The sequence below is a fragment of the Ochotona curzoniae genome, unplaced genomic scaffold (assembly GCF_017591425.1).
Source record: "Ochotona curzoniae isolate NIBS_2020 unplaced genomic scaffold, NIBS_Ocur_1.0 contig_50, whole genome shotgun sequence".
Lineage (NCBI taxonomy): Eukaryota > Metazoa > Chordata > Mammalia > Lagomorpha > Ochotonidae > Ochotona > Ochotona curzoniae.
In genome coordinates, this window is record NW_024466446.1 from 4,889,784 (window position 1) to 4,913,544 (window position 23,761).

At 50.9% G+C, this 23,761-nt stretch overlaps 1 protein-coding gene across 1 annotated transcript; it reads left to right on the forward strand.

The window, feature by feature from the left end:
- The first annotated feature begins 288 nt into the window (after window positions 1–288).
- SLC35D2 (solute carrier family 35 member D2) lies at window positions 289–21,066 on the forward strand. The gene is made up of 13 exons (XM_040988752.1): window positions 289–310; window positions 1,784–2,075; window positions 5,616–5,649; window positions 7,078–7,164; window positions 8,221–8,288; window positions 9,252–9,323; window positions 10,204–10,272; window positions 12,810–12,912; window positions 14,038–14,130; window positions 16,674–16,741; window positions 18,745–18,823; window positions 19,436–19,518; window positions 20,228–21,066. Exons 1-13 carry the CDS (start codon window positions 289–291, stop codon window positions 20,322–20,324), a joined length of 1,167 nt encoding a protein of 388 aa, XP_040844686.1. The 3' UTR covers window positions 20,325–21,066.
- The last annotated feature ends 2,695 nt before the right edge of the window (window positions 21,067–23,761 follow it).

The following is a 23,761-nucleotide window of genomic DNA, read 5'->3' on the forward strand; positions in this document are numbered from 1 at the left end:
GCTCTCTCCTCGGCCTTCAATTGGGATTTTAGTGAGGGATGCATTTCATCTGGGGTCCACCTCTCCCAGAATACATTTGGAGCATGTTCAATTTTCTGGGTCTAGCAAATTAGTTTTTGAATCTGTTACTTTTGGTAGACCGATGGCAAGGACCAGCCTCTTGTGTTTTTTTTCTACGTAAGGGTCTCCCCACACCTGCTGCGTGAGAAGCGGTTTCCACAGGGTGAGGATAGGATGTTGACACACTAGGTCCTGGAACTACTGTGAATAAAAACAAATGCAGATAGCATGAACGCCATCGCTGAAAGTGGTAAGATTGGCTCGATTTTGAGATCGATTTATTTGAAAGAATTGGTGGGAGAGAATCCCATTTGCTGCAATGGTGAGGGCCTGGCTAGACCAAGCCAGGAGTCTACAACTCCAACGGGTCTTCAGGGAACCACGCAGGGGCCATCCTCAGCTGCTTGTCCAGACATGTTAGCCCAGAGTTAGATGGGAAGCCAAGCAGCCAGGAGTCGGCTCACAGGGGTTGGCGGGCAGTGCCTTCTTCCACCTTTTGTTTCACACCCTGGCTCCCGACTTGGGAAACATTTGTTTTTTAAAGATTTGTCTAATTTTAAAAAGATTTACAGAGAGGGAGATCTTCCATCCGATGATTCACTCCCCAAGTGACCACAATGCCAGGTGCTGCACTGACCCAAAGCCAGGAGCCAAGAGCTGTTCCCAGCTCCTGGGTCCAGATTTGTTTAAATTTTTTTTTTGGAATGACATACAGAGAGAAAGATCTTCTGACTGCTGATTCACTCTCCAAGTGGGAGCTGAGCTGATCCGACGTCAGGAGCCATGAACCTCCGCTAGGTCTCCCACGTGGGTGCAGGGTGCTAAGGCTTTGGGCTGTCCTTGACTGCTTTCCCAGACCACAAGCAGGGAGCTGGATGGGAAGCGGGGCCTTTAGATGCAACTTGACACCCATATGGGATCCCAGCACACAAGGCAAGGACTTTAGCCACTGGGCTACCGCAGTAGGCCCAGCAAAAGGTTTTGAAGTCAAAATTTAATTGAGCATTCTGAGGGAATTATCCAAAATGAATATGAATTGGGTGATTTTTTTTTTTTTTTTTTTTTTTTTTTGGTTATACTTAATGTGTAGTGTTTCTAGTTTTGCATGTTGTGGACTCTCCTGGACTTTCTGGTGCTGCTTTTGAACGCATCTGCAAATGTTCCTGGTAGCGTGCTTTCACAAGAGCCCCCTGGGCGGTGGGAAAGGGGCAAACCCCGCTTTCCTACCGGATGGGCAAAGAAACAGCAGGGATGTGACTCAAAAATAAAACAGTGCACAAAGCTTTCAGACTGTGCCATATTCCAGAAAAGGCAGATCTAACCGAAAGGAACTTTTAAAAAATTCATTTGAAAGAGCTCTTCCCTACGCTGGTTCAATCCCCAAGTCATGAAAACAGTCCGGCCTGGGCCGGTCCAAAGCCAAAAGCTAGGAGTTTTCCTCAAGTGTTCCCAGTGGGTGCAGGAGTCATCCCGCTGCTTTCCCAGTGGGAAGTGGGACAGCAGGACCGCCCTGGGTGCATGCATTCGTCAAAACTCATCTCAAACTTGGGGAAATGCATGCTTCTCACTGCACTGTAAATCGCTCTTTAAAGAAAGTATTGCACGGAAGAAAGCAAAACAAACGCGAAGACGGAGTCTGGAGGTAAGAGGCCAACCCCAGACCCCCTAAGGTCCCGGTCGCGCCTCGGAGGTGTTTGGCTCTAGGTGCGTGGGGAAGTCCCAGCGCACCGCAGGCACCGGCGCCGGCGTGTGGGGTTCGCGCCCGGCTGGCTCTTCCTGTTCCTGCCGCGCCCTCTTCCCGGGCAGGCCGGGGGGCGGGGACCGAGTCGAGCCCCGGCCAGCGCGCTGCTGTGGCCGGCGGGTGGCCGGCGGGACATGACGGCCGAGGGCGCGGGCGCAGAGCCCGGCGAGGCACGGCTGCCCTCCCGGGTGGCCCAGCTGCTGTCGGCGCTCTTCTACGGGACCTGCTCCTTCCTCATCGTGCTGGTTAACAAGGCGCTGCTGACCACCTACGGGTGAGGCGGGGCAGGGGTCCAGCGGGGCGGGCAGCAGTGCTGGAGAGGCGCCCGGTTGTTCCTGCTCTCGTGCGCCCCGGGTCCGGCATGGGCCAGTGGGCGGCGGGTGGCGAGCGAGCCTGGGGCCCCAGCGCACACCTTGACCGAGTTCTCTCTCGGGCCCTACTTTGCCCGCCTGGAGGTGGAGGTTCAGAGCGGCCCAGCTCAGCCCGCGGGCCCCCGGGCACACCGCACTCCCTTTTAACCGCGGGCAAGCCCCACGTGTGCCACACTGGATGTGTTTGCATATCCCAGTGGGTGGAACAGAGTGGTCTAAATGTGTGTGTTTGGAGAACCACAACTTGGTACAAATCTAAATGTTCAGCCAGATTAGTTCTGAGCCATAAATCTGTGCGGATTGGTCCTTCATTGCTGAATTACCAGCGTGTACTCAGAAAAGTAGGGAAGATGGTCACACATTGAATGAAGTAAACTGAGGCAGACTGCGACCTCCTGGAAGCCACTTGTAAGGACGAAGAAATGCTGTTTCATTTCTGCTCGCGTGGGTGGTGGTGGTGGCATGGAAAGAACTGTGGATCTGGTTAACAGTACTGCCCCCGGGACAGAGTCAGCACTTTCTTCAGCGGCGAACTCTGGGAAATGACAGCCCTGGTAATCACCTCCCAGGGCCTGGCGCCAGGTGTTACAAGGGCGGGTTTTTGCAAGCCAGGGCTCTTCTTGGCCACCAGAATGTAGAAGCAGACTTTCAGAACCCAGAAACCTGGCTGTCTGGAACCTTTTTGTTTTCTGGTTGAGACCCCAGGGAAAGACCCCACGGAAAGGTTTGCACCCCCAACAGGTAGGTTCCAGGGCACCTGCTCCAGTCCACCCTTGGAGGAAACCGCTGAGACTCTGCTGCAGTGATGGGACAAAGCAAGTGAGCTCAGGATGTAAATAAGGCCACTTCAGATATGCCCTCAGGGTGCCCTGGGTGGAGTGGTTGGCGCCAGAACATTCCACGCAGAAGGCAGTAGCAATTATAGCATGTTGGAGTAGACAGGAGTGTGGCCTGCTGGAGGCGTGGAGAAGCCTGTGGGGTGGGGGTGTGGTGGCTAAATGGGCATGTGCCAGAGAGGGTAGCTGAGAGGTCCAGGAGACAGGCAGGGGCGAGAGGAAATCCTTCATCCACTCGGTAGCATTGGCTGAGTGTCTAGGGTATGCCAGGCGTGGGAAACAAAAGTGGACAGAGCGGGTCCAAAGCCCCAGCCTCATGGAGCAGTCAGTGTAGGGGACAGATGAACCCTCTGGATGTAGTTGGGGGTCTGCGGAAGAATGAGGCAGGAGGGGAAGTTAGGGGGTGTATGTGTGGCAGTGAGGTTGTTCCTCTCTCCCCCAAGAAGGGGACCCTGAAGCCTAGATTAGAGCCCCTGCAGGGAGAGAGCCTTGATGGGCGATGGTGGGGAGTGCTGAAGATGAAGCAAAAGGCAGACTGGCTTCCCAAGGGAGCCTGAGAGCCAGACAGTGCCAGGGGGCCTCGGAGGCCATCGCTCAGACAGCCCAGGGAGTCCCCGGTCTCCACTGAGCCCAGGCGACGGCCATGGTGCCAGCAGCACGACCACGCAGATAGTTTAAATTTTAGTTCAGATGCATCTGAAAGCCCCTGGGGAAGGTCTAACTAGGGGTTAGCATGGCAGGGCTGTGATTAAAAAGATTCCTTTGGCTGGAGAACTGTGGTGTGGGCTCCAGGGGAGGCAGCGGGAAGCCATTGTGCCCTAGCAATAGGCGGCATGAACTGTGGACAGGGCCGCTTTGTGGATGGAGGATGTGGATTTGAGATCGTTTTGGTGATCCTACAGCTGTGCATATCTTGACGTGTGTGTGTTTGTGTGTGTGTGTGTGTGTGTGTGAGAGAGAGACAGCTTCTTACTGTGCACAGGAAATACAACCTCACCTCCAAATGAACTGAGAGCCGAATCATTTAACACACACAATGCAAGCCAATGAAAGACCAGAAACCACCTACCTCTGAATAAAGACAATGTAAGGAATAGGCTGCTTTGGGAGTGGCCGATAGCGGTGGTATCAGATGAAGGCTGAGGACAGGACTGCAAAGAGTCGTACAGAAGGGAACTGAAAAACCAGTTTCATAGAAAAAAAAAAAAAGGTTATGGAAAATGCATTGTGCAAAAAGTATGCATGGATTTCAAAACTTTTTTTTTCAAGATTTGTTGATTTGAAAGGCAGAGTGACAAAGAGTAATGGGGTGAGGTAGGGATTTTGGGGAGCGCTAGCCACTGGTTCTCTGCCCTGGGACTGAAACAGGGCCAGGCTGAAGTAAGGAGTTAGGTAGACCGGAGCTGAGCTGATCCGAAGCCAGGAGCCAGGTCTCCCACGCGGGTGCAGGGTCCCAAGGCCTTGGGCTGTCCTCAACTGCTTTCCCAGGCCACAAGCAGGGAGCTGGATGAGAAACGGAGCCACTGGGATTAGAACCGGCGCCCATATGGGATCCAGGAGCACGCAAGGCGAGGACTTTACCCACTACGCTAGTGTGCTGGGCCCTAAAACTGGCATGAGTTCAAGAGTCTTTATCTTATCGTTTAGCTCCATGGACTTTTCAAAGTACCTTTGGAAATCTTCATGCATGCCCTGCACCTGAGTGAGTGCCCTCTGAGTGGCCCGGCCGTGGTGCCTCCCCAGACAAGTGTCTTGTTGGAAGCAGGGGCCAGCAGACTATCTAATACTTTGAAGATGAAGATCGTGTCCAGCAGAGCGAGTTAAAATGTGAGGCTGCTTAACGGGCTAGCCCTCTCTCCTTCTCTTTCTCCTCCTCCTCCTATTTTTTGTATTTATTGATTTTTAACGGAAAGGCAGATGTGCAAAGAGAAGGCAAGCCAGAGAAAGGTTCTTCCACCCACTGGTTCACTCCCCAGGTGGCTGTAACAGCCAGGGCTGGGCCAAAGCCACGAGCTTCTTCTGGTTTGCCCACATGCCTGCAGGGGCCAAAGATTTGAACTATCCTCTACTGTTTTGCAGGCCATCAGCTGGGAGTTGAACTGTAAGTGGGGCACCCAGTGCCCATATAGGATGCTGGCAGTGCAGGTGGAGGGTAAACATCCTACACCAATTCACCGGCCCCAAGCCTTTCTGTTTAAAATTTTTCATTCTGTGGCCTGGCGCAGTAGCCCAGTGGCTAAAGTCCTTGCCTTGCATGTGCTGGAATCCCATATGGGGATTGATTCATATCCTAGTTGCTCCACTTCCCATCCAGTTCCGTGCCTGTGGCCTGGGAAAGTAGTTGAGATTGGTCCAAAGCCTTGGGACCCTATATATCTGACTTTCCAATATAAATAAATAAATAAATAAATAAATAAATAAATAAATAAATAAATAAATAAATAAATAAATAAATAAAAGCATTGGTGGCAGTGGGGAGAGGGGAGGATCCTTTGTGACGAGATTCAAGTTTTCATCACTTGAACTTCAAGAGCTCCTGTCATGTTTTATGCAATGTCTTCAAGTCCTTACATGTTGCTAAGCTTTGTTGTTCTGTGTTTTTTATAGTTTCCCATCACCGATTGTTCTTGGAGTCGGACAGGTAAGAGACAAGTAACTCTATCTTCAGGTACATGACGATGGGTCCGTGCTCCTGGGTAAGACAGCAGGGTTTATGAACCGAGCCAATGGGAGTTGACCTTTTGGTTATGATCGTGCATGGAGTCAGTGTGTGTTGAGGCCAGGAATCGTGGTCTCTGTGCTGTGACATTGCCAAGTATGACAGGTGCTTGTCATGAGCACAGGGTAGCTGTGTTTGTAGGGAAGCCACCTGCTCACTGCATGTTCCCTAACAAAGCCAGGGGTCTGAGCACTCAAGATTCCAAGGCCTGGTGGGTGACATCAGTGAACCAGGGAGGAGGCAGTGTGGAGAATTCTCATCCCATTTGAATCTTGAATTTGATACTTAAGTAAGCTATTGGGAGTTGGCCTGGTGGCGTAGCAACTCATTCTCTGCCTGCAGTGCCAGCATTCGATATGGGCACTGGTTCACGTCCCAGCCAGCTGCTCTGCTTCCCATCCAGCTCTCTGCATATTGTCTGGGAAAGCAGCCAAGGTCGGATCAGCTCAGCTCCAGCTGTTGTGGCCATCGATGAAGTGAACCAGTGGGATGGAAGACCTTTCATTCTCTGTGTCTCTCCTTCTCTGTGAAGTCTGCCTTTCGAATTAAATACATAAGCAAATCTTTAAAAACCCAGTCATTTAACTTAAAAAAAAAAAACAAACATTAAGCTATTGTACAGGTTGGAAGAATGTGGGGGAGATGAAGGGAGACTCATCTAGCCTCTGCTTTAGCAGGAAACGGGTCAGGAGCTGGACCTGGCATTGGCTCAAACCGGGCACTGAGATGTAGGATGTAGGACTTGGGCATGTCAACCAGTAAGTTAAGCACCCCCTCCGAATGGGGTATTTCTCATGTACGCAATGTATTCCACACTCAATCAGATCTGAATAAGATCTGAATGACATATTTCTGATGTACTGTCGAGATTGGAGAGAGAAGTCTGTTTTGCACCACGTTATGCGTTGAGGAAATATGGGAGTTTTACGAAGTGTGTTGGTGTGGAATTTCCTTTTCTTTAAATGGCTTGTGTCGCTCACCTTGCTGGTGCAGGGTGCCCATGGTATGCTAGACATAGGCACCGTGTGGTGCCAGATCCGCAGGTGGCCTTCTTGGCTGTGACACGGAACCCAGCTCCTCTGCCACCATTCTGAGAGCCGCTGGGTCATGTGTGTGTCTGTGAGTCTGGCTGAGGTTTAGTTTTTGCCTCCGGGTTGGATGGAATCCACTCGGTGGCAAGAAAAAACACTTTTAGTGTTCTGTGACTGATTGTTTTTTGTCTAGAACCTGCAGAGTTGATTCCTTGGCTTCCTAGTGGAGGAGTCTGTTTCAGTCTGATGATGTCATTGATACCTCGAACGATCTTCCCGGATTCTTTGCTGAAGCCTCTCTTCTTGCCTCTTGTTTTAGATGGCAGTCACCATCATGATACTGTATGTGTCCAAGCTAAATAAAATCATCCACTTCCCCGATTTTGATAAGAAAATTCCCATCAAGGTATGTGATTTCCTGCCTGCCATGGGTGGAAACTGACGAATGAAGCGTGGTGTGATCCTGGTGTCGGGTTTTGTCACGCCCGGCAGTAGAAGTACCTGCTTTACAGTTTCTTTCTTAAACACATCTGATAATACAACTTTGTAGCATTTTTTTGTTTGTTTGTTTGCTTTTTAGCCTTGTAACATTTCTGGGGGAATGGCAGTGTTTTGAAATGCTTCCAAAAAAATGTCTGAGTTGAGGCTTAGCTTGTTGTCTATGGGAAAAGCCGAGTGGGCCTCCCCTTGGTGGCTCTGGGATGTTCTGTGGGTTTCAAGGTTCTGAGCTCTCATGGGAGCTTGGGGGCAGCAGGCTCCGTAGAAGGGGACACTCTGTATCTTGTCTGTCTTCAGTCCATTCAGAACAGCATTTCTGCTGATGGTGAAGACTTATTAAATGATACTCAGAGCTCAACCCACCTGATGCACGTGCTGTTGGTGCCTCGTGCGACCTTAGTGGATGCTGAATCATTCCGGGTCTTTAAACAAGTACCGTGATGTCTAGAAGGAGTATGGCTAGGGGACCCAAACTTTCGGAAAGGTTCAGTAGCCATGTGGCTTCCGGAAGGAGACCTTAACCTTGCCTTTGAAAGACAGCACTCAAGTGTGCAGGTCACCAAAGTGTACACGTGTGTAGTGGAGTGTCACAGAAGAGCCCATGTGTTGGGGGGTCACGCAGAAGCTTTCTGAATTTCGCGCACAGACCTTAGTCCATCCTGTGTGCAACACCCCGGCTCCTTATTTACACCCTGGCTTTAGGGGACTTGTTCTCCATGTATAAGCCGTTTCCCTCCCCCTCACTGCAAAATGGCATTAGTCACTGCTCATGTAATTGGAGCACATGAAGTATCTTGTGGATGTCTACTGGATTCTAGAAAATTCAACCGTTGCAGGCGCTGGATCGTCTAACATGATTGGCCTGCTGGTGGAGGAGGTGGTGTATGTTGTCATTTTGTTTTCTGTAGGAAAGTTATTGGTTATTGGCGCCTAACCAAAGTTTCTTCCTTTGTTGAAATGGCAGCTGTTTCCTCTGCCCCTCCTCTACGTTGGGAACCACATCAGCGGATTGTCCAGCACAGGGAAATTAAGGTGGGTACAAAGTGGGAGCTGCTGGAGGACTGCTCGGCCATCTCCTCTCATGCTGTGGAGGGTGACAGGCTTTCCAGGATGTGGATTGGGCTGTACGGAGAAGAGACTGATGTATAGTAATTGAAGAAGTTAACGTGTTTTTTTTCCCCCAAAGTCTATTTAAAAAAAAAAAATATATATATATCTGTTTACTTGAAAGGCAGAGTTGGAGAGGGCAGGGAGAGAGGAAAAATGTCTAACTTCCATCTGCTGGTTCACCCCCCAAATAGCCACAGTGACTGGGGCTGGGGTAGACTGAAGCCAGCTCTCCCATGTGGGTAAAATGGGCCCAAGCACTTGGTCCATCTTTTGCTATTTTTCCAGGCGCATTAACAGGGAACTTAATTAGAAGTGGCTAGAACTTGCGCTGGCACTTCAATATGGGACACTGGGCATTGTAGGCAAACACTCAACTTGCTGCACCACAGTGCTGGCTCCCTGAGGTGGAGTTTTGGGCTTAATGTCCCAATCTTTTGGATATTAAGGAGCTTATAAGTGTTCTTGTATTCAAGCTTAAGCACAGACTATGACACCGACAGTCATCGAAGTAAGAAGTGCAGGTGGATTTGTTTATGTGCATATGGTTCTGATTTTATCACCGTTTCAGAGTCCCATATGTGGGGGAGTCTGGTGATGCAGAGTCCCGGCTTGCTTTGTAATCTTGGCTGGATTTGTAGCGCGCACGACCAGCTGCGTTTACGCCGCTAGCATGTATGTCTTACATTGCTAGTAGGGGAAGGGATAGGAGATTATTTAATCTCTGTACCTTTTTCATGTTTAATATGGTTTCTTAACAGTAAACATGGGAATTAAGGTGAATTCCTTAGATTGAATTCAGTAAACGAGTGATCGTTAAAACATACCAAAACGGACACAACACAGTGAATCTTGTCACCTGATGTGCTGTTTGTCTCGTCCTCACAGCCTGCCGATGTTCACCGTGCTCAGGAAGTTCACCATCCCACTCACCCTACTCCTGGAGACCATGATCCTCGGGTGACTGGGCTTCCCTCCCTCCCTCCCCTCCTCCTTCCGGTGGGTCCTCCACGACGGGCAGGGCTTTTCCCGCAATCCGATCACCTAAAGGCTGATCTGAGACTCCGGCTGCAAGAACTTAAGGACAAGTGGCTTTAATGCCTTCAAAGAAGCCGCCTGTGTCTGTAATGCCCTAAGGGCCCAAAGGGGAGATTTTAAAGATTTCTTTATTTTTATTTGAAAAGCAAAGTGACAGGGATGGAGAGAGAAAGTGACGGATGGGGAGAGAGAGATATCTTCCCTCCATTGGTTCATTCCCCAAATGGCTACAGTGCCTGGAGCTGAGCTGGTCTGAAGCTGGGAACCAGAAGCCTCTTTGCTGACTCACCCACAGAGGGTACAGGGTCCCAAGGACTTGGGTGCATCCTCTGCTTTCCCAGGCACATTGATAAAGAGTTGGATGGGAAGTGGAGCAGCCAGGACTAGAACCTGAGCCCGTGTGGAATGCCAGTCCTCTGGGCAGAGGCTTAATGGTACTGGCCCTAATGTGGTGATTATAACATCAGGGCACATTGCTTTTTAATGCTAGCATTCCTAGTGAGACCACTCAGCCTGGCACCCTGCAAGGCGAGTGTGATGTTACTGTAAGGAAGACTTGGTTCAGGATGCTCAGACCTGGTGTTGCCTTGGACCTCATCTTTGTGGCTGTGTGCGATCTGTACCAGCCCGCCATCCCTGTGTGTTGCCCTGGGGTCTCCCTGGAGAGAGTAGAGCTGGTCTGACATCCAATTGCTCTGGGAAGCTTTGTTCATTAGATTCTAAGTGGGGCACCGTTCCCGTCTGTCTCTGTGACTCTCTCCTCCCCCTGCCCTGTTCTCCCGCATTCGCTTTTCCGATGCAGGAAGCAGTATTCACTGAACATCATCACCAGTGTCTTTGCCATCATCCTCGGGGCCTTCATAGCAGCTGGGTAAGACTTGGGACGGTTTCTGCTCAATAACGTCTTTGTGTCGATGACAATGGGCCCGGCCCCTTCCCCGGCTTCTCATTTTCCATCTGGCTGCAGTTGAATCCAACAGCCGGGAGACAAATCTGTGGAAGTGGGTGGGGTCCTCCTGTGTTCTTGTAGAAGTGCTACTGGGTCCCCCCTTCACCACTGACATTGCTGAAGCTGTGAGGGGGAAAAAAAGGTGTGATGAGACATCGGGACGGATTTTCATCTAAAAGGCAGTGAGCTGCCAGCTTTTATTACTGATACTGTCTTCAGTGTCAACATTTGACTACAGATAGAGGATTTGTAAAGCTTTTACTTGTGGATTGGGTTTGTCATTTGCCGTGATAGTTCAGCTCTTTCCATTTCCAATGGTGGAAAGCTGATGTTGGCTTGGGGAGTGTTCACTTGTATGTTGGGGTACCAAGTGACCATGGCGTGTGACTGCTGCCTTCCCTCTCAGCGTACAAGGCAGGAGTGAGGCCTACTCAGAATGTGCAAGCAGAAAAACTGTGTGTGTCACTTCGAGAGAAGGAATGGGAATTGGAGTAATTCCATAAAACTTATCAGCACATTCATTTATGTTGAATAAGGATCCAGGCAGCAAGCCAGGATATTGGAGTCTTTCCTAGTTCCTCATTTGCCACAGGAGCCCCCAGGGCCAAGCCGTTTGCCACCTCCCCATACTGACAGTCTGCCCACTTCACAGTCGAGATGAAAAATGCACCCACCGCAGTGGGGTTACGGTGAGAGTGAGATGAGATCATACAAAACTCATGGTGGGGCCTGGCCAAGTTCAGCGAAAACACACAGAGCATTTTCCAGGTGCCAGGTGAACTTAGAGGTATTGGGAACTCAGCGGTTAGCAACGTGGACAGGAGTCTGGGCCTCTGCGCACCTCCCATTCCAGTTGGCGGAGTCTCACGGTGAGCAGAAGGCACGGGTCCAAGGACACACCAACTGGGCAAGGGAGCGTGAACACCTGGAGTAGTGCTTAGGATGAGCACTCATCATTTCAGATAACACACTGCAGCTGGGCCGGCACTGTGGCCCCTGTTCTGGCTCGGGCCGGGCTGAGCTGCCTCAGTGCCCCCTCGCTCGGACTTCAGGGTGTTCCCTCGCAGCCTCCAGCCCGCTGCAGTCCTGCGGACTCTTAGCTGTCATGAGTAAAGTCCCTGAAAGAGGGAGGGGCTTAGTAGGAGGTGTCCCCTTCTCGCGGGGCCCTGGGGTCCTTCTGCACAGCCAGTCCTCTGGATCCTTACTGTGGAAACCGGCGCCTTTGAGCCAGGGGCACAGGTTTACAAAAGTACATCCAAATTGTTTTGTTTTTTCTGTAAACCTCTGTTGAGGGATGGTGTTGGGTGCTAGATGTCTAGATGTTTCTGGACTCAGCGAGTGGGTATTGGCTTAGGTTTGGCTCATGTGTGATAATGTGGTCAACTCCTCAAGTGGCCACAGCAACTGGGGCTGAGCCGATCTGAAGCCAGGAGCTAGGAGCTTCTCCCACATGCGTGCAGGGTCCCAAGGCTTTGGAACATCTTCTGCTGTTCTCCAAGGCCATAGGTAGGGAGCTGGAAGGGAAGTGGAGCAGCCGGGACACAAACTGGCACCCATATGGGATCCTGTTGCATGCAAGGCAGGGACTTTAACCACTAGGCTATTGTGCCGGGCCTGCACATGCTATCTTACTGCAGTTTGTCCTGCCTCTCTTCTGTGAGTCTGTCTTTGTTCAGTTAGATTTGTAGGTCCTGGTGATAGAATCTAGGAGGAGAGAGGAAAAGCTTTTTCCTCCTAACAGTGATAAGGTCTGGTACAGTCTGCCACCTGAAGCGCAGGTGGCCAGAGCCCATCACGGGCCAGGTGTTGTCCTCCACCCTGGTCCTGCTTGCTACATTGTATCCCCTCCAACATTATTGACTGGTGCTGTTAATTTCTAATGGAAATTGAAGAGATGTTTCAAAAAAAGAAGAATGGGAGAAAGGCACTATTAGAATTGTAGAGAAGGCAAGGATGCCTCCTGTCCTGCCTTTTAGGAGAGCGGGAAGCTCCGTGGGGACAATGGAAGTGTCATTTCTTCTCCTCTCTTTTCTCCAGTCCCAGCCCAGCTGCCGCATTGACCATACCCTGGGGACAGTCCCGCTGGTCGCAGTCGGCCACTGAGTGGGTTAGGCAGCTCGCTCCCTTAGATAGGGGGAGTCAGACCGTGTTCATCACGATGCTGGCCCAACTGGCCAGCGAACGCATGAAAGGGCTTTGCAGGGAAAAGAGGACGATTCGCGTCCCTCGGGTTTTAAGCCATTTGGTGATGAAGCCAAAGCCACCTGTTGCTTTTTGTTTGGAGGCATGAGCCATGCCCTGCCTTGTAGGGAGAGATGGCCATAGGGGGAAAAAATAGTCGTTACCAGCACCGCCCAGGAACTCCGTTCAGAAAGGTGGAAGAGGCAGACGGGGAGACCCAGTGGGGAGTTTGACTAATCACGCTCTGGTTTCCCCCCACCCCGCCCCCGGTCCCCCAGCTCCGACCTTGCCTTTAACTTGGAAGGGTACCTGTGCGTGTTCCTGAATGACCTCTTCACCGCGGCAAATGGGGTTTACACCAAACAGAAGTTGGACCCGAAGGTACCGCATCTTCCCTTCCTCGGCTTTCAGCCTCTGAGCTCTGGTGCCCAAGCTTAACACAGCAGAATGGGTGTTGAATCTGTGTGATGGGATCTGTTCATTCACTGCTCGTGTTGCATCATTTTACCCAGCCAGGCCCTTCCTTTCACTCTTGCCACATCGGGGATGTACTTTGGATGGGGCGGGACAAGGCATGACCATTTCAGATGCACAGTTCTGCCTATCCCAAAATTGCAGCATCTTCAGGGGGACCAAGACAAAGGCAGGGCCAGCCCGTTTGTTCCGAGAGGGGTTGCTTGAGACTCTGGAGAGCCCAGCCTACTGACTCCAAGCTTTTCTGATGAATGGCTGTAGTGACTTTGAACCTGAGCTGCTGAAGGCTGCCGTGTCTGGAAGTGAGACGTTTGGGATGGGTGACTTGTGTGGCCCTATCTTGCTGTAACGATCTTTTGGGGTCAGTAGGAGCTGCCTGTCTCGCGGGCTCCCTCACCCAAGCCCAGCTGTTAGGACGAAGCAGACATAAGGTTCTTTGTTGAGCATCCATTGTGCGCAGCGAGGGAGTTGGCTCTAACTAACAGACTTATTTCCATGAGCTTTAAAAAAAAAAATCTGTGTGGTCATTTATTTATTTTTTTCTTAATGGTGGCAGTTTCACAAAACCCGTATTGCTTGCCCTTTGAAAGCTGCAGTATGTCACCCTTTTGTGGAAATGGCAGGGGAGGCAGCCACTTTGATGCAACATGGCTCTTTTATGGAAAGAGCAGATGCTTTTAAGGGTTTCTGTCGATGCGAACGTTTTCCATCTTTTGGTTCTATACTGTCCCTTGTGAGCATCATGCTTTGAGAGAAAACAAAGCCTGTGTGATCCGTGTCCGAAAAAGACAAGACCCGTCCGACGCCCACCGCCTCCCTCCATTTCATCGGTAGTTTGGATGTAAAAAAAAAACAAGGTTTGTTTTAGAAATCACAGCAGGTTCAAAACGAGGCATGTCCCATCGGACTTTGGCCGGAAACATTGCATCCTAGCATTGGTCAGTACGCGTGTTGTAGATCTAAACGCGTTGTGAGAGGAGCAGCTCCAGGAGCTATGTCTAAGGTCTGAGGGGGCTTTCTTTGCTTCTGCAGGAGCTGGGGAAATACGGGGTGCTTTTCTACAATGCCTGCTTTATGATCGTCCCGACGCTCCTCATCAGCGCCTCCACCGGAGACCTGCGGCAGGTGAGCTGGTGAGCGGCATGGAACGCTCACCTGTTCTCCCTGGTCCTCCTACTGGGGTCCTTCTGAAACCCCAGGGCTGGACACTTGGTCCTGATGAAAGTACAAAGGGTAGACTTATAGGAGTTGCCAGGAGGGTCCAGGACAGGGAGAGGTTCCAGAGCATGCAGGGAGCTTGGCACAGTGCTGGTGGGTGTTGAAGATGCTGTCTGGGATGCCTGCAGCCCGTACTGGATGGCCTGGGTTGGAGTTCCAGCTTCCAGCTTCCTGCACATGGGCATCCTGGAAGGCAGCAGCTGGTGGCTCAAGTGCTTGCGTCCTTGTCGCCCACCTGGGGACACCCAGAGCATGTTCTAAGCTCCTGGCGTTGGCCTGGCCCAGCGTAGCTGTTGCAGGCGTTGGGGGAACAGAACCAGTCCGTGGTAGATCTCTGTCTCTCTGTGTGCCTTTCAGATAAATAGGTACATTTATTTTGGACTTTTGAAAACATTTCCTACTTAGTGGTTGTCTTCAAAAACAATCTGTGAACAATGAGCGTTATGAAAAAGCTATGCGTGGGTTTCAAAAAAAAATTTTTTTTTTACCCCCAATGAAATGTACGTCCTTTGGTTTTATTGATCTTAAACTTTGAAAGTGCCCTCATGCATTTGGCATTGTCCTTGCATTGGCACTCTCTCTGGAGGTGTGAGAAGCAGTGGCCTGACATTTTCTGAAAAGCAATGACCGTGAAACATGTGTGAGTGGCCTTGTCTGTCTGTGCTATGGCAGGAACTTGGGAAAAGCCCCTGAACCATGCAGGGCGTTTTGATGGTTTGAATGCCCCCTGAGTTGGTCACTTGTGCCCGTGACTGACTCCCTCTGAGACTGAGACCCAGTACGGGAAGGCAGTGAGTCTCTGTGTGATGGCGTGTGAGTCTGAGGTGGAAAGTTGCGTTCTGCTGGCCAAGTTTGGTTCGCCGGTACTGAAAGCTGATGGATGATTGCAGCCAGACGCGGACGCCTCTTGTTAACAGAAGGAGGAACTGAGTGAGTCATTTGTCCCAGTTGTCCAGGACTGGGAGAGGCGGGGCAAGGATCAGAGGCTGTGGTGGAGCTTGTGTGTGACTCATTGCTCCCAGAATTTGATCCTGGGCTGGCTCAGTCTTCACACCTCTCTGTATTTCCATCTCCTTATTTCCATCTCCCATCAACAGAATCTGCACATCCTTGTGCCCTTGGAGAGCGCTCAGTGGGTGAATTGGATTAATCATTTGGATCGCTGTGATTGGCTCAAAGAACATCTAAACATTCTTTTCTATTTTTAATGATTTACTTATTTTTATGGGAAAGGCAGATTAACAGAGAGAGGGAGGGAGAGAGAGAGAAATCTTCCAGCTGCTAGTTCACATGAACTGGTACCCCTATGGGATGCTGAGGCTGAACCCCTTATGTCGTAGTGCCAGCCCCCATGGAAATTTTTAAGCACAGAGAATCCTGTAACAAACCTCATGTATCCATTAATCAGTTTCAACTATTAGCTACATTGAAGGAGTACTTCCTCTTTAATTTTCTTGAGAGGCAGAAAAACACAGGTCAGGGGGAGGGGGGCGGAGAGTGTGTGGGCTCACTCTGGACTGTGTGAAGGCAGGAGTCAGAAGCCAAGGCCAGGTCTCCGAGACGGCTGGCGGGGACCCAAGCCCTTGAGCCGGGTCTGCCATTAGTCAGCCGTGGACCTGGGGCTCCAGCCAGATGCGTATGTAACTTCTTGATCAGAGAGGTAGCAAGGCGTGGCTCATGACATAATGAAAGCAGTCTTTGACTCTGGGTTCCTGCAGGTGCAGGCCGTAGGGGAGGAACAGTGATGGTTCGGTAACCGGATCTCTGCTAACACACACGGGAGACCTGGATTATGTTTCCGGTGCCTGCTGTGGACTTTGAGGGGAGTGAAGCAACAGATTGGAGCTTTTCCACTGTGACTCTGACCCTTTATCCTTTTTCTCTGCTTCTCAAGTAAACAAAGCTTGAATTACAGGCTGAAGAAATAAGCAGGTAGCTTCATAGACAGCCATTTTCTGAAACTTGGTTAATGATGTGTTCCTTGATAGAAACCAGGAAGGACTGAGCGTTCATCATGTCTTTGAGCACACACTTGTGCCCAGTCTTCAGTCACCTTAAAAATCATTTTGGGGGGGACTGATACCGTGTCACAGTTGGTTAAGCCCCTGCCTGTGGTGCCAGCATCTCCAACTGCTTCACAGGTTTGGGTTCCGGCTACTCTGTATCCAGCTCCCTGCTCATGCGCCTGGGAAAGCAGTGGGAGATGATTCCAATGTCCCATCTTGCACCCACCTTTTGACAAACTTTTATTTATTTGCTTATTTAAAAAAAATAGTTTCTTATTTTGTAAAGCAATGCCGAGAGTCTGGGAGGAAGAAAAGTTTGCACGAGTTCATACAAATCATTTAGGATTTTGAAAGTTGTGTGTCTTGTTTGGCAAGGTAGATCCTTGGCATAGACTTGAACTTTAATAAAATTAACCTTTTTTTTTTTTTTTTTTTTAATTACAGGCTACTGAATTCAACCAATGGAAGAATGTTCTATTTATCATGCAGTTTCTTCTGTCTTGCTTTTTGGGGTAAGCAACCACAGATAAGTGGACACATCAATGACATCTCTTGACGAAGGAAAACATAGATTCTGTAATGGAAAAGGCCTTGTGTCCAGCTGACTTTCTGGCCGTTGCAGTCAGCCCTCTGGATTTGTGCCTCTGTGTCCATGGATGCAACCACTCATGGCTCAGAAATGTTTTTTTTAACAACTGTGTCCTGAACAGGACTTTTCTCGCGATGCCCTGCTTCAAGAGGGCAGGGCCTGTTTCCTGCTGGCGGTAACATGATCCGTGCGCCATAAGGGATGGTCAACTTAGAGATTTGCTATTTATTGAATTTCAAGTCCCACCTGCAGTTGCCTTGGCAGGGCCAGGCCAGATGATTTCACAGGTCCTCTAGGGCCAAGGGCCACCACGCCTGCCTTAGTGATGACCACAGCAATGAATGACGTGGTGTTTATGTTGTCGGGATTACAAAGTCATCTTACGATTGTGTGTGTGTAAATACCACACCCTTTGATATAGGGACCTGGGACCTGCAGATTTTCGTATCCACAGGGGATCCTGGAACCCACCCCTCTCCATGGATACTGAGCACCAGTGGTGTTCCTGTAGCAGGCGAAGGGACTGGGGCCCAGGACACCGGGAGCCTGGTCTAAAAAGACCAGAAATGAGTATGTGACTCTGCTGTGTTTTGCGAAGTTTAGCTAAATGCCATTTCTACTCTCTCTCACCAGCCTCTTGGCTTTTTAGAACCCTTGGCCCTGTGCAATCTGTATGGCCATGACCTTCTCCACCTGCGGTGCTGTGCCCATATAACCAGAAAAAGTGTCCCAGCGAGATGTGCAGGCTATCGCATCATCCAACCATTTTAGGATTTTGTCTTGCTTTCCTGGAGCAGAGACCATGTACGGGTCTTCCATTTCCTGGGGAGGAGGGCTGACCTCTGGTGCCTGGGTTTGCGTCCTGGGCCTACTTCTGCACTCCGGAAGGCAGCAGGTAATGGCCCCTTGTTGGCCTCCTGCACCTGCGGGAGGGAGACGTGCGTTCAGTTCTGGGCTCCCGGCTCCAGCCTGGCCCAGTTCTGGCTACTGCAGGCATTTCTGGGATGAACCAGCGAGTGGGAGACCAGTCTCTGTCTCTCTGCCTTTCTGATAGAAAATGAAAACTGTTTTCCTGGGGTCAGGCATGTAGTTCAGTAACTAGGATGCTACAGGGAACACCCACATTCCACCCCAGAGTGCTGGCTTCTCGTTCAGGCTCCACTTCCAGTTCCAACTTTCTCGGAATGCGAACCTTGAGAGAGAACGGATGTGATGGCTTCTGCCATAACGTGAGGTCGGCGCCCAGTGCCTGCATCAGACAGCCGCTGTACATGTTCAAACAGTACTCAGTGCTTCAAATGTTCTTGCATTTTATCAGCCCACAGATGTTCTAAAACCGCTGTCCCGTGGAGGTTGACTTTTTGGTGTTGGAATTGACACGATTTCCCTGTCCCCCTTGGTGCAGGTTCTTTTTGGACAATAGTCATTTGCTTGTAGAAACATTGCCGTTCCTGGTGGATTTGCATTTGTTCTCTGGGGCCATCTAGTGGCCATACGCGGAAATGCAACCTTTCTGTCCAGACAGTGGCGGTCACCAAGGTTGGAATTCACTCGAGTGTGATGGAGGGTTCTTCTGTCCTGCTGGTGAACGAATGCCCACATTCATGGCAGCTGGACCCTGGCATCTTGCACCTGTCCTATCTAGTGCGTGGTCGCATTAAGGTGTCACTAGGGCCCAGTTTGAGACACTGGTCGGGAAGCCCACCTGCCATATTATCAGAGTGCTGGCGTTTGAGTATCAGCTCCACTTCCAGGTCCAGCTTCCTCCTTGGCACCTTGCGGTGCACCTCTGTGCTGCTTCCAATTGCAAACCACCTGCCCTGGGTTATTTTTGTTCTTGGTGCTTGTGTGCACACGTCACTGTGTCATGACCTCATGACCCAGCCTGGCCAGGCACACGCCCAGGTGTCTGCTTCCCTGTCTTAGGTTCCTGCTGATGTACTCCACGGTTCTGTGTAGCTATTACAACTCCGCCCTGACCACGGCCGTGGTAGGAGCCATCAAGGTGAGTGGGTGGAGCCTCGGATTGAGCCTGGCGGTGGGACCTGGCCCTCCAGGGAGGGAGGGAGGGAAGCTGGGCTTGATTCTGGCTGCTGGAGGGAGGCTCGGTAGGAATTACAGCTTGTGGGCATCAGACAGCCTGCCCTGCTTCTCCTCTCCTGGTGCAGCGTGAAGCTGCAGGAGGGCCCGCTAAGTTGTAAGAAGGAGAGGCCAGGAAGGGGTTGTGGAGGGGAGGACGGGGGTCCCTCCCTAGAGGCAGGTGCTCAGCTCAGCTGCAGGGCAAGCTGGCCTGGGTGTGCACAGTACTGCAGAGGTGCACTCCTGAGCCAGGAGAGGACGCTGGTGCTCTGGCTCCACTCCCAGTCCCTTGCAGTTGTATATTCCTCCACTCCTGTGAATTAGCGTGAGACACTCGGCAGTGTCCACTGCTGCCCACCAGCCTCCCGGGGAGGCTGCGACGCAACACTGCGTGGTGGGTTTAGTGAGCGATGCTTCTCCGGCCACTCTTGTGTTGAAGTGGTCACTGTCCAGGTGGTGGTCGGGAGATGGGATCCTGCCAGCTGGTTGCACCCCGGTCCTTCGCCTGGGCAGTGACCCACCCTCCCTTTCCCTGCAGAACGTATCCATTGCCTACATTGGAATGCTTCTTGGTGGAGACTACATCTTCTCCATGTTAAACTTCATCGGGTTAAATATTTGGTGAGTGGGATTTCCTTATGAACTCGTTGTTGCCAAAGAAGGACTTTGAAACTGCCTGATTGTCACATGATAAAACAAAGGGCAAAGCCGCCCGTGGCCTTTGAAGCCAGGGGCTGTCCTGACTCCTGCAGTGCCCGCTTCTGTGACACTGTAACTTCTAAAAGCAAGCCACTTCCATCTCTCTGTTTGTTTTTCTTTTGTCCATCCTCTGATTTACTCTCCAGATGGCCACAATGGCCAGGGCTGGACTAGGCTGAAGCCAGGAACCTGGAGCTTCCTCGGGGCCTCCCGTGCACTTAGGTCATCTTTTATTCCATTTCCAGAGGCATTAGCAGGGAGCTGGATGGGAAGCGGGGCAGCTGGGACTGGAACCAGAGCCCGTAAGCGATGCTGGCACTGCAGGTGGCTTGCCAACTTCTCTGACCCAGCTCCTCATGTGATGTGCAATGAACGTTCATGGGGTTGGGGTCTGAATTCCATTCCTTTGTCTTCCTCAGAAGTCCCCTAAGCCATCTGACTTCCTCCCGGGCCGCAGGGAGATGTTCTTAAACTGGCGCTGTGGCTGGGGGGGCTCCTGTATTCAGGGCGCTGCGAAGGCTGATGGAGACCCATACGAAAGACATGGAATCAGTGTGTTGGGGAGGGTGGGGGCAGCCCCTGTGGCCTCCCCGCTTACTCACGGCCGGCCGTTTGCTTCTCCTCCCTGCAGCATGGCAGGGGGCCTGAGGTATTCCTTCCTCACCCTGCGCAGCCAGTTCAAGCCCCCCGTGGATGAGGAGAGCAGCCCTCCGGATGGGAAGAGCTAGCTGCTGTGAGCTTCCGGTGGAAGTGGGACGCCAGAGCCCGGACGAGAACTGGTGCCAAATGCCAAGAGAGCTACCTCACAGCCCGTTGCCCCCATGAGCCGTGCTGGGTCCCTGGCTGTGTGTTCGGGCCCAGCCTCAGCATTCGGGGAATACATCTCTTCGCAATTCACAACTGGAATTAGCATATATGTGAGGGGTCTTCAACTGTTGTAATGATGAAACTGTGTGGCTTCATTGGATACCCAAATGCAAGGATTCTTTAAAAAGCTTTTAGCCAAATGGAATCGAAAGATGGACTTGTTTTGTATAAAAATCTATTTTTGAGAGCGAGGCATAATTTTTTTAGCAGGTTTTTTTTTTTTTTTTGTGAATCTGTGGAAGACTCTGAAGGCACTTCTTCCAGTTTGTTGCTGAGAGCTTTTCGAAGTCCCGTGGTGGAGCACTGGGTGCTGTGGACGGTCCTGTTGTTCTGTCACCACCCTGCCCTGCCCTGTGCCAGGGAGGGGTCCCTGCTATGGCCGTCTTAGCACCATGACCTTCATTCCAAAGGCTGGAACCCAAGCAAAATGCCAAATGGGAACCTTATTTTCCCCCCCCAGTGTCAGCAGACATTTCTTGTTTTCAATAAAATGACCCAATCCATAAACAGGCACCCAAGAAAGGTCTGTGTTAGCTTTGATGAAAGCTACGCTGGTATTTCTCCCCTCCCCGATCATCAAAATAAAGAAAGATTTCTGTGTGACCTCGTATCGCGTTGTTCCTATAGACAGGTGTGAGACGGTGAGCCCCCGGATGAGCAGTTGAGTGTCCCCTTCGGGTTAAGAGCATCAGGAACTGGGGGTTGCTGGGGAGAGTGGTTTTTCTCGCTTTCCTCTGAGATGCCCTGCGATTGGGCGAATCAGCAAGAGAGAGGACTGGAACGCCCCTTTCAGCAGTGTCCACCCGTGCCTGTACAATGCACAGCTGGAACCGGGAGTGCGGCCAGGTTTTTGAACCTTGAGCCTCTCTTTACAGGGGTGAGGAAGAGAGAATGAGCCTGAAGAATACACCAGCGGCCGGGACCAAGTTCAGTGGGCACCCAGGGCAGAGCTGGGTTTCCAGTCTCCCTCTAGGTCTTTGCGGGTTATTCTGGAATCGGTCCCAGCACTTCCTGAAAGGGATCAGAAGCACCTGCTCTTTCATGGAGCTGACCCGGATGTAAGATGAGAAGCATCCTCCAGCAGTGGCTGGCGTCTGGATGACCTCCATGTGAAACAATGAATGTATCAACGTGCTGTGCCCGGGGTCATGTTTTTCCTGAGCCTCACCCCGGGCTACATCTCAGGCTTGGGCGCCAGGGGGCCTCCCTTCCAGACCCACCTGTGCCAACCTGCGGTGACCTTCGCAAAACACGTGGTGCAGCCGGGACCACGTCAACCTCAATGACGACTCTGGCCAGCGGCCACCAGGTCGGGCGTAGAAGCTGAGCCAGGCGTGGAGCTGGGGAGGAGGGTGTCGTCACTCCCCCTCGTCTCCGTGGACTGGAATGTTCTACACAGCGCGTGCAGGTGGGGCCCATCACCTGTGTCTCTCTGAGTGGCTAATCCCGCTGAGCGATGCCCACACGGTTCGTCTGTGTTTTAGCAGGTGTCGGTATCCGCGTGTACCATTTCACACTCCTGCCAACAGACTCTGTGTTCTCTGGAATATGTTATTTTGCGTTTCCTTTTTTTTTTTCTTCCAAGTACTGGCTATCCAGATGGGTGTTATGGTTTTGATTTGCGTTTCCAGAATTAATCAGTTGGTGAGGTTACTTTTTCATGTTCTTGCTGGCCGTTTATCTTTTTTTAGAGAAGTATCTATTCAAATCCTTTATTCTTTTATTATATCGACATGGAGAGCGTGAGAGAAAGAGAGAGAGAACCCTATGTGTTGGTTTGCTGTCTAGATCCCCACACAGCTAAAGGTTAGGATGCGCTAAAGCCATGAACTTGGAACTCAGTCTTAGTCACCCACGTGAGTGGCAGGAACCTGATGAGTGTCTTCCGGGCTCTGTATCCGCAGGAACATGGGTGCTGGCCTACATACCCAACACTTTGAGTTGTTGAGCTGCACAAGTTCTTTATTGTTCCTTTGCTTTAAAAAAATGAATGTATCTGACAGGCAAAGATTGAGTGATGGGGCCGTTGAGGGAAAGTTGGTTCACTCAGGCCAAAGCCAGCAAGCCTGGAATGCAATCCAAGTGCACCAGATGGGTGGCAGGGGCTCAAGTCATTAGCAGGTGTATTGGCAGGAAGCTATGAGCAGGGGCCGAGCCAGGACTCAAACCTTGCCATTGCGAGATGGGATGCGTGCATCCCAGGCTGGATGCTAACTGCCACTCCACATGCCCACCGCTCCACTTCTTATTTTTTACAGATTGCTTATTTATTTGAAACGTGGAGTGGCAGATAACTTGCACTCACTGGTTCACTCACCAAATGACTGCAACATCCAGTTCTGGGCCAGACTGCATCTAGGAGCCAGGAGAATGGGAGAGACCCAAGTAATTGAGTCCTCATCCATTGCCTTCCAGGGTGCATTGGTGGGAAGCTGCATGGGAAGAGAAGAAGCAGGCAGGGCCTGAACTGGCACTCCCGATATGAGATGTCGTCGGCGTAATTTGTGGCACCACTGGGCCTGACCCCCAACTTTCAACTGTTAGGTTATCTATCTTTGGTTACACTACCAAAAGCCTTTCCGAGACCCAGAGGCCAAAAATGCTAAGCCAAACAGAGCTAGCTTTGGCCTTCTTTTCTCTACTTTCTTATTCTTGGAGCTAAGGAAGATTTTTTTTTTTATTGTTGTTCTGAAACTTTTCCCTTTGGTTCTGAGTGCGCCAGCAGAGGGCGCGCTCAGAGCAGCCCAGGTGGAAGTGGCACCCGAGTCACGAGGTTCCCCAGGGCTGGGGTCGAAGGGCGGATGGTGGGGAGCAGGGAGTTCCCAGGGGTGGCTGGAAGGGCGCTGAGGGCTCCTGGAGACGGGGGAAGGAGTGACGGTCATGGGACCAGGTCTTTACATTTTTGTCATACATTAGTAGACTGGATCAACAGGAGACACATCTCACCAGCAAAGATCAACAGAAACTATATCGCATGAATTTTGATGTTTTTGCTCTTGTTTCCATTGCTCATGACAGTTTTTTTTTTTCTCATTAAATTCTTCACTCATAGCTTAGCATCATTTTCTTTAAAGGTTCTTGATTTTTTGCTTCATTCATCTCTTCAGCAATACATTTGTCATTCAGTAGCATGTTGTTTAGCTTCCGGCATTGTCATTTTCTTTCTTTCTTTTTTTTCTTTCCTATTGTTGATTTTGTTTTGTGGCTTTTTCATTTAAGGGGATGTACAGTAATTGTGTAATGGAGACTGTCATATCCAGATGTGAGGATACAGTGCAGTATGCATCTCTACTTCCAG